This window comes from Botryllus schlosseri, chromosome 10, assembly GCF_051294905.1.
Source record: "Botryllus schlosseri isolate E-star chromosome 10, Bs_hap1, whole genome shotgun sequence".
NCBI lineage: Eukaryota > Metazoa > Chordata > Ascidiacea > Stolidobranchia > Styelidae > Botryllus > Botryllus schlosseri.
The window spans coordinates 20,141,010-20,152,436 of NC_137245.1; the positions used below are offsets into that span (position 1 = coordinate 20,141,010).

Here is an 11,427-nt window from a genome sequence, read left to right on the forward strand (position 1 = left end):
GATCGTTTGCAGTTCGGATTATGAAAGTTTAGGCCATTATTCTATTTAACCTCTTATTTACATGCTGTAGGCCAAGGTGGTTGTCTGATTAAAAGACTACTCCAAGTCGTTTCTGCACCCTGCTATGTTTTCATTATATCACATTCTTGTGGTGTATTGATTAGAGCAAAAAAAACTATGGTGCATTCTCAAGACACCTTCCTATCTATGACATTGGCTTTCTGTGAGCTTGCTGGAAGACCTGGTTGGTGTCTGAAGAACCTGTCCTATGAGCAGGCATCTCTTTTAAACATAAAAAACTCTTCATTTGAATAATGTACATTGTACAATATGTACGGATGTAGGCTGTAGAACTGTATCCACAACTGCTATCGTAAGCACACCAAACTTCCGCTAGGTTTTACATGACAGCGAATATATATGGGCTATATACAGTTATACAGCCAAGGTGGTGTCTTTCGGGTATTTTAATCGGGGAAGTTTCTTCGATAGCGTAGCATAGTAAGTTAGCGCGACTCATCTGTTACATATGAGTTTATTGTCTAGTCACGATAAGAGGTATGGTGCAATACATACAATCGCCAAATGGCTGTCTACATATCTCTCTCTAGTGACAATGCAATGCGCAAATCTTTTCAGTCTATACCGGACAATGGGCATAATCGTATCCAAGATGAAACTTTGGATAGAGTTGGGGTTATTTGGACGTTTGCAATACGGCCGTAAACCAAACTTTACGCTGATTGGTCGAGAGACAGTGGCCATGGATACGACGCAGCAACGGAGGACGCTGCATTTACCTAAGCCTAGTTGGCACTACGATGTATTCCTATAGCCGTGTAGACTGCATAGAAACGACAAGATTACAGTTAAATGTTTATTACTTCATCAATATTAAAATTCGGAAAGGAAATAAAATATTTAATAACATATACTGAAATATAATGCCGAAATACTACTGTGTTTATAAATGCAGTGCCACCAATGGCAATGAACTGGGGAAGAACAAATCTTTCCATTCATTTTCTTCCAATGCAAAGGACAGGAAGGCTTGGGAAGGCAGAGTATAAGAAGGCAGGATTATTTGTGGCTCACATTTGGGCCTGAATTTGATGCCAATAAGAGTGATTTACTTGTAATTATCTAGCAGCGGTCAAATAAAAACTCTTTTTCTGTGATTTCTGCCCAAGTTCAAATTTCATGAACTCATCGCATGTGCTGTTACGATACCTCAAGCACACCAAGGCAGATGAGGTCTGCTCAGCTAGAACCACTCTATCATGTGAAGCACCCAGATATCCATATGGAAAATAACAAGACCTATCTTTGCTACATTCACATGAGTGATGCTTAGTAGTCTTGAATGGCCCTTTCTTCGTGCAATAATAACCCCCACAATATTGAATACCTGTTCATACTGTACCGTCCTTGAAGTGATTTGAAAAGAGATGTTGCATATGGAGTACCTGCCGTCTTGTTCCCCTCAAAGCAGTCCAAAACCCTACCAAAATTGCTACTTGTGAGTCGAAGAGCCCTGTGTATTTACACCATTCTGCACATCATCTCTGTTCTGATGTCCTGTGGGCTTATAGGTAGCTAATCTGCATATGACTGACTTCGTTGGCTTCTAACCCTAAGATTCAGGTGATGGATTTGACGATTCCATTTCAAGGCTACACGATGGCGATTCTAGATCAGGATCACCAGATGACAATGTAAGATTCGCATGTGCATCACCCACAACATTGCAGGAAGACAGTTGACACGGCATGGAGTTCAGGGTCCGCCTCTTTGCAATGCGCATATCTTCTGCTTCACCACGGAGATTGCGACTGGGAATCGCACCTCTCTTTAGACGTGACTGTATTGGTGTATCTATAATGCACTAGCAGCAAAATCTTCCTTGCCAAAGTGGTGGTAGCAAATTATTATTATTATTATAATTGTACACAACAGTGGTGCTTTTAGCCTGTTTAAGGCTTTGTGCTCCACGACATGACAGTATTTGAACTGGTCAATGCATTTATTCTTGTCTTTGACATTCTTTCCACTCTCTCATGCATCGGCTCGATATTCATCGGGTCATTAGCTGCTGACTTGTAGCTCGGCTCACTGTGATTTCTGGGCTTTTTAAGTCACTGCAACTGCAATGAGGTCGGCGATGAGGAGCAAATGAAGCTTGTGGAAGTAGGCTTGAAATCCTGCCTTCTTACTCTGCATTCCCAAGCCTTCCTGACCTTTGCGTTGGAAGGAAATGAATGGAAAAATCTGTTCTTCCCCAGTTCATTGCCATTGGTGACACTGCATTTATAAACACAGCAGTATTTCGGCATTATATTTTAGTATACATTACTAAATATTTAATATCCTTTCCTAATTTTATTATTGATGAAGTAATAAACATTTAACTGTAATCTTGTCGTTTTTATGCAGTCTACACGGCTATAGGAATACATCGTAGTGCCAACTAGGCTTAGGTAAATGCAGCGTCCTCCGTTGCTGCGTCGTATCCATGGCCACTGTCTCTCGACCAATCAGCGTAAAGTTTGGTTTACGGCCGTATAAATTGACATTGGAGTGGGGGATTTCCGCAATGCTCATGCTCAATCTGCATGAGATTGGTGAGTTGCATGTTAGGTTGATCTTGATCACTGATCACTGATCAGTGTTTGGATGAAATCATTACCTTCGAACCACAAGTCATTCCGTGTCACCGACTTCACTCGAGTGAAATCAAGGCATTACAAAACTTTCCAAGTCAAGACAGGAGTTAACTCGTGCCAATTTTCAAAATTTCCCGAGTCAATGCAAGTCGGGGCCTACGGGGCCCCGTGCATGTCATCACAAATTTTCCGAAATCGAGTCAATTTCATGTACCAAATGGTAGGGATGGTGTAAACGTCAGGTTCACGTTCCCGTTTGGCGTGTGAACTTCGGAAAAGTGTAGGTTCACGGTCGCGACGAACCCTGGTAGGTTCTACAGCGTGAACCTTATTCATATCGTACAAATCTTCACATCATCATAACATCTTTGGTAGAAAGTATCTCCATTCCAACTTCTGACTACTCTCTGAATGGCTCTGGCAGCAGGAAGAGAAACGCAGCACTAAAAGCGCATGCTCCTTACCAATTTCAAAAATATTATGCACTTTGTTAAAAACGTTTGCTCGAAATATTCAGCTTACCGTTTGTGAATATCAAGTGACTCTCCGCTGTAGAACGCAATCACACAACATCAAGACCGAAAATACTACTTTCATCCAGTCAGTGAATTGTGATATGCACAGTCAACGAATCATTCACATCAACGAATTGATATAAAGAATGCATGGTTGTCTAATGTAAAAGTCTAGTAATAGGTCAGTGGTTCTCAACCTGTCACGCCTCGTGGAACGGTAAAATTTCAAAAAATATTTGGTGGACCGGCGGACTTTCAAAAATTGAAATCAATCCAAAACGTAAAGTATGCACCCGTTTTCTGTAAGTATATGGTGCTAGGGAGCGCCAGCCATTTAGGAGCCTAAGGACAATTTGATATATATCGAAGTTTTTGGTCAACAAAGGGCAGTCCTTTTCGGCCAATGTTTTCTCACTGGCGAATTTTACGGCACATTTTTCGGAGTCCTATGTTAGCTTAAACTTCATTACGTTTTGGTGAGTTGTGGCACGGTAAAGGCTGACGTCGAAATGCCTATTTTTATAACATATGCGTATTTCTTGGGGAAGGGCTCCCAATAATCAAGACATTTAGTGACACTAAATCGCGCAAAGAGCGAAAAATATCTGACAATAGTGGGGAAAAGTTTTAAAAAATTCTCTATAATTCATTTTCATACACGAAAGAATTTTGGGCCCCCTTCCAGCTCGGCCCGCTAAAAATTGGGGGTTTGTGGTGAGGCGGTTACGGTCCTTCACAAAATGTATGACTCGAAGACGAATGATCGCGTTAACTTCTCGGTTTAGCGAGTCAGCTCTCATGCCACTTCATTTTCGTTTTTTTTATGTTATCTTGTTACATCGCATTCACAATGACTGCCTCTTATTTACATGCTTTAGCGGCCACTATGGGTGTGTGATTGAAAGACAATTTCTTCCTATTCTTTTATTTTATCGCTTATATCGTATTGTTTGAATCGATTGAAATGTTAATAAAACAACCCCCAATCCACATAGATTTTAATGGCGGTTACTGAACAGCCGTAATGTCCACAGACTTGACCAAATTCACCAAATTGACCGAATAATTTCGGACGCGGTGACAGCCTGTGCCTCCAGCATGCGGTTGGAGGGTCAAGGGATTCAAGGCTCAACAATTGTGACTATGGTTACACAAATCGTACTGTGAATTTATTTACGTGTCATCAGAAAGCTATATAATCACTCAAATTCGAATTTCAGAGTCCAGTCTTTCGTCTTTTTCCGAAGCACGTCATCAAATTCTTGATTCTGACTTACGGTGAAATGATTCTTCCAGTCGCCGACTTCTCCTTTCCTCATGAATTTAGAAACGTTGTCGTCAAAAACACCTGCCGCAACCAGATGAGAGAAATTCACGCTGTCGTTATTTTTCATGTTGTCGAAGGCGCAATGGTTCGCGATGATGTCGATCTGAGTCTCGGAAAGATCTTTTTCCAGGAACTTGGCCAATATCTTGATCTCCTCTTTGCAATTCCTTTGCATGTTTTCATATAGTACAAAGTGCATGTTGCTTCGTCGCTCCTGTGAAATCTAAATGGTTATAATTTAATAAGCAATAGCTATATGCGAAATAGCCGATAACGAATCCGATTTCTATGGCTTGTGTCTGCAGATGTAATTGATTACGATAACACGAATGTACATGCGATCGATTACGATTGCATGTACGATTATCTCACGTGTGACTCCGACAAGATAAAGCCTACGATCGCAATCTCGGTATGCATCAAGCAATGGATATTGGATACCTGCCAATACTTTTCAACATGGTCAAACCATGACCCGCGTGGCAAATTGCCTCGATAGAAACGCTCCTTAAATTCACTCAATGTCCCAGGCTCAGGTAATGTCTTGTGCATTCGAAGAAAGTGATAGAAAGACACGCAATTATCTTTTGGATTTCGAGCGACGTAGATCAATTTACCGACAGCTTCGTTTTGTAATTCGGTCGGCAGAAGTTGGAATGGCAGATGGGTTTTGATAAATCTGCAATATTTTGGCATGATGGTGAGTTTGAAGTGAGTCTGAAATTGACATTCAAAATTATTAGAATTGCTGGCAATCTTAGCGGACGACATTTGCGCAAAATGTAATAAAAGTAATGGAAAGCTATAATGTCACACTGATTCCAAAAATATGAATTGTAATCTCGACAGCGCACAAATACCCTTAGAGCAGAAATCATATTGCTTATGCGGGAGAATGCTTATCTCATGATTAAAATTGTTAATCGTTGCGCATAGAGTTGGATAAGATTTTACGCGAGCATTATCCCGAGTCGTCTGGTGAGAATTTTGGTTCAGCATAGTAGGTTTCCACGATTAACAGTTTTTAATTTGTTGCTTAGTACTCTTCCAGATAAGCTAACTTCGTGATCTCCGCTGTCAGAAATGGGTGTTGTTACCAATAATCGCGACGAGTTATTGTTGTTTGTGGTATTCATGGTGTTTGTCGACTACCGTGGTCATTTACACCAGCAGGCCAATAACACTGGGCAATAATTTCGAACGAAAAATTTGTTGACTTTGATTTTGCACTTGATGTAGGCTAATTTTGACGTGTTGATTCAAAAAATGCCACTGTTTTTTTTCTATCACGTCAACTTTTTGCTCTACGACATATGCCCAAAATATGCAAATTTTCTTGAATTTAGCCATATTACTTTTCCATATCATATAAAAATCCACACTTTTACCGTATAATAAGTTATATAGTCAAGGACTCGATTGCATTATGTAGGAAAAAGGTACTGGTATCAATCTAGGCGGATATTTTCACCCATTTTTGGTTAGAGGATGCAATCATCCGAGGATATTTCACACACATATTTGATGCAAACTGCAGGATATGGCAAGAAAATTAAACATGACATTTGCTATCAGTTATAGGTCCAATGCCCTCTTCAGCTTATCCAGTGTAACCTGAAACTCCTATACGCTCGACAATTTGGATCAAGATGAAGATCTTAGGGATAGCAGGCCAAATGATGAAGAATCAGAAATCGAACTTGATTCAGAACTTAGAGTAGTCCATCAACACGAGTTATTGATCTGATATAAGCTTTGGGACTTGGAATAGAAATCTTCGAAACTCTTAACATCCTTATGAAGTGAGAAAAGATTACTTGGCAAGGTAGAGAATGTATCTCACTTTCGATCGGGAGAAACAGCCTTTTCTTCGTAGGCCTACCCTCGGTAGCTTTGTGAATTGCCGTGATACTGGCATTGGCATAATACCGTTGCCATGGATTACTGGAGGAGTTAGGAATCCCGATTTACAATTCCAGTGAATGGCAAATGCCTATACGTAGATCAAAAGGGATCCTAAAGTGTGCCATTCTCCAAGATGGCAAAGTCTTAGGTGCAGTAACAATTGCACACTCCGTTAGTCTTCGTGAATAATACAGAAACATAAAGAGTAATACAGAAACATTGAATTATTGTAATATCACGAGCACGATTGGATCATATGAGTCAGCTTTGAAATATTGTGTTTTCTAGTGGTCAGACAATAAGGATACACATGCTGTAACCCTGATACACATGTGTCACAGTCATATGTTTATGTCGGACAGCAGACATTTAAAAAAGGTAAAATATCTAAATCATTTCCCTAAAAACCTTGGCATAGTCAGAGATGGACAAGGAGAAAATGTTCCCCAACATCTGAAGATGACGTGGGTAAGATACCAGAGTAGATTGGTGCTTACATATGTTAGCTGACTATCGCTCGATTATCAAACTAGACAACCTACAGAATTATACGTTATTAGCCAAAATTTGAAACCCGAAACTCGCACTTTATTTGTCATGTAGAAGCAATTTCAGTTTAAATCAACCAAATAAAGCAGTGCAAATGTTTATTTGAAGTCTATTGATTCACTTTCGACTGCTTGTGGTTTCTGAAACGTTTTATGCAATAAACACAAAATATTTAAAATGGTGCTATTATATGGGTTATGAGACAATGTGGTGGGTGCCTAACTCAAAAAATTGACGTGATAGAGAAAAACGGAAATCATTTTTGAATTCAGCGTCCAAAAGTTAGGCAAAATCAATTACCTGATCAAAGTCAACAAAATATTGCTGACCAGAGTAATCGTTATTTTTGATTCCGTAGCTGCCGACGTGTAGGACGACTCACTTCTAGGCTTTTAAGACACTGCTCACGCGGATGAGATAGCGAGGCGTGCCTAGATAAACCTCCAACACTTAGAGAGGAGTCACGACGAGTTGATGCAATAATTGCATTGAAATGTCCTATCGCGCTACCTAGCGTTTGTTGTGTTGGTCAGTGTTTCTCCGGGACCTGTCGCGTCACCGCAATCGGTTATGCAATGTACGTTAAGCCTGTATGTGAGCGTTGCTACCGGTCGACGTCTCCTATGCGCTCCCTTCGGTTTAGCATCGTAATCCAACTTGTACGTATAGCATGCATATTGCATATGTGTACGTGTCCGGTTCGAGGGCTCATGATTTCAACTGCTGGGAGAAAGACGTGTGTCGACGTCTCCGCTACCCTATACACACAGTTAGCACATGCCTGACCAGTGACCAATTGACCATATTGGAACTTAGGGATGGTGTGAACCTCTGAAAGGTTCAGGTTCGTGTGAATGCGAACCTTTTTGAAAGGTTCTGTGTGAACGCGAACGTGAACCTCTTGACGTCACGTGACGTCATATTGCCAATTTCAACCTTACATTTCAGTTATTAATGTATATTTGTACACGATACCTAGCGACTACTCGGGCCACATAATGTCACAATGCCGAAGTACATATTGACGTTCTAAACGTCGCCAAATTTATAAACTGGGGCATTCAAATGATATAATAATCGCATAAATTCAATATCTTCCGTCCCTTTGCGAACAATTTCGATGATGACTTGCAAGGGAATATAAGCTTACGCCCTAACGATCTAGGCCAGACCGGACAATGTATTCGGCGTCCCAGTATTGCTATGTTGATATTGAGCAGAGTATAAAACGGGTTTCTATACTTGCTACCTATATTACCCCATCAACAAGTTATACAGCGGTAGCCCCCACCCCAATCGCACGGATTTGGTTTTTATGATACAATAAACATAAACATATCAGATCAAGATTGACCCTATACGCCTGCTAGATTTTTTACATCAGACAACGATACCAATGATTGGTTGAATAAGATGCATTCGCTGACAACCCAAATGTAGCGTATTTCGTTTTTGATGTTGTGTGATTGCGGGTCAAGTTCACAGCAGAGAGTCACTAAATATTCGAGCAAACTTTTGTATCAAAGCAAGTAAATTTTTCGGGATTATCTAGGTGCATGAGCGTTTAGTGTTGATTTTTTTGATGCCAGCGCCATGCATATAGTGGCCCGCAGTTGAAATACAATAAATTTCAACCAAAGATGTTATAATAAAGTGAAAATTGTAATATATACAAAAAAGGTTCACAGTGAAGAACCTACCAAGGTTCGTTTGTGAACGTGAACCTCTAACATTCAGAGGTTCACACACAGAACGTGAACGTGAACCTCACGTTCACACCATCCCTATTGGAACTACATTTTCTGCGAATCAGCGTGACATAATGCTTTCGATTAAGACGGATTCCCTTCATTTGGCTCTCAATTTGACACTTATTAAAGGGTCGAAAATTTTAGTGTTTTGAAGTTTCTGAAAACGCACCGAAGAACAAAAACATTCCATGTTCGTAGGCCATAATGATACTATAGTTTGATTTCCAATACCCTCAAATGATTCATAAATAGTCACAGAATTGAAATTAGTAATTACGTCCGCATTTGAATAACCTTGTTCGTTCCATTGGCCGACTATCTAGCTTCTTGAGGCCTTCCGTAGGCCGGAATTCACCTCCCTCCATCCAGTCGTAGCGATCGGTCAGTTTAATCTTCCTTGCAAGCGCCGTATCTGCGTTGTTGCAAATCAACCACACGATCTCCTGTAACCAAGTTGTCCCTGAAAAGGTTATGTATAAATGTATATTAATTAATGCTTCAATATTGCCTGCAGAAGCGTGTCTCTGTCATCTAATAGCTTTTAGTGGCTTCTTTTCAAGATATACAATATATAAAATGGACTGTAGAGGCGTAGTTTACGAAATTCACCTGCCTGACTTGGTGTGCGTCGCGTGTGTCTAACTATTATATTCTTTATTCACAGTAAGAAACTGGTCAATACACACATAATCCGGGGAGCAACCTGCCCCCAAAGGAAAATGGCGAGATTGGAGTAAATTTTTAGAATTTCAGTAATACATTCAAATTGTTATTCCTATGCAATACACGGAGAAGTCAGATTGCAGAATTGCAGCAGATGAAGAATTGGCAAGGGTTACAGAGCAGAGGTAGAGATGATTGAAGATGAAGAATCGAAATTACAGAAATTATGCTGTGACTCACAAGTGTAATTTTAGTCCAGTGGTGCATTCAAGGCCTTATTATTATTGATGAAAACATGAGTGACGCTTTTCGCCTGTGAGGCCACGTGCGTCACAGACTAGAATAAGCGATCGATATACCAAAATATGGGCAAGAACCGATTTACAAGTAAGTACCACAAGATATAACAAATTCTGCAACATGGGATAACATTTCGGGGATGATCAGTTGATTTTCGAGTGTTGCAGTGATTTTGAGGTCGCGCGCCCTGTCGAATAAAAATTTCCGATGAAAATCATATCGATTGCAGTGCAGCAAAAAGTGTTCGACTGTTTCAGGTACTGTACAATGGTCGCACAGGTCGGTGTCGCTGCATCCAATTTTATATAAATGCGCTTTCAGGCGGCAATGGCCTGAACGAAGGCGAAATATTAATCGTTCGTAAAGCCTATGTCGATGCATCGATGGAAAATGGCCATCAGTCAATGATCTATGGGAATTTCGATAGTGACTTCCTCGCTCATTTCATTGATATTCGGCAGGTCGCTCTACAGTATTGACGTACTGTGGCTTTCGCCTTAGCATTGCTAATTTCGTTTGAAAGCGTCTGATAAGGGGTATTTTCGATATCGGTCCTGGCAGCTTGCCAAGCCAATTTATCGGCTAACTCATTACCACCGATATCAGCATGCCCCGGTACCCAGGCCAGGACAACGATGGCGCCTTTCTGAACCGCTTGATTCAGCAAGCGACCACATTCAAATATAACATTCTGCGTTTGCTGTGCCTGCAAGTTGGTCATAGCGGATAGCACGCTCTGACTGTCCGAGAGAATCAGATATGTTTGATGGTATGAGACATTCTGGCAGATCCATTTTAGATCGCGGAGAATGGCATGTGCTTCTATGGAGAAGATTGACTTAAGGGTGGAAATCGGCTGGGAAAAGTTTATCATCAGCGACGGGATGGTAAATGCAAAACCGTCTCCCTCTGCTGATTTAGAGCCGTCAGTGTATATTTCAGTGACATCGTTATATCGTTCGAATATGAAGTCCAAGACTATTTCTTTCTATGCCGTGACCTAGCATATAATTAATGGGGCCTTTGTACATCAGTCATTTTAGGTATAGGCGAACTTTTCTCATCTGCACTACATAGATTCCCGGATTCCATGAGAATATCATATATGCTTCGAACCTGCTTTAGGATATGAAGCTACAAGGACATCATCCGGCCTCGTGTTAAACTTCAGAACTTCATTCAGAGCTTGTCTCCTCTTTTCGCCCCCAAGTATAGGAATGGTGAATCCATTTGACATTGTTTCCTCGCGCAGAACGGGTACTGCAAACTCGCCCATCGCGGTATCTATTTCACTAAGTACAGTTAGGGTTAGCGTACCGAGGGTAGAATGTACTTGAATAGGAAATAGGCAAACTTGAAATAACTTAAGGTTAACGTACGGCTGAACTTTTTGATTTACCATCCAAGCGCTCATTCTCGTCTTCACTGACGAAGGAACATTTAACACACAGAAAAACGGCCTGCACGTTTCGATAAAGGAAATATATAATTATAAGACGTGACCATAATTATACGGCCGGACATTCAAAACCGTCTATCCAGTGGTTCCCAACGTGGGTCATATCACCCATCCCACCGCCCCCGGTGGGCTATTTTAGAAACAAGAGGGCGAATATACCAAATGGGGCCACTGGGGGCGATAGAGGGCGAAATGTTAAAACGCCCGTCCAGTGAGATATATTTAATGGACACTGTCAAAAAATGCGCATGAAAGCGGCTCATTCTGCATATGACGCGAATAAATATGTCAACTC

The 11,427-nt window shown here is 40.9% G+C and overlaps 1 protein-coding gene across 1 annotated transcript; it reads right to left on the reverse strand.

Annotated features, from left to right (window-relative positions):
• Positions 1 to 4,322: 4,322 nt before the first annotated feature.
• On the reverse strand, positions 4,323 to 11,071 carry LOC145448935 (sulfotransferase 1C4-like). The gene is made up of 4 exons (XM_080327387.1): positions 10,790 to 11,071; positions 9,005 to 9,170; positions 4,947 to 5,184; positions 4,323 to 4,728 (listed from the first exon to the last, which is right to left on the reverse strand). The coding sequence occupies exons 1-4, from the start codon at positions 10,947 to 10,949 to the stop codon at positions 4,378 to 4,380; spliced, it is 915 nt and encodes a 304-aa protein (XP_080183513.1). The 5' UTR covers positions 10,950 to 11,071; the 3' UTR covers positions 4,323 to 4,377.
• Between the last annotated feature and the right edge of the window lie 356 nt (positions 11,072 to 11,427).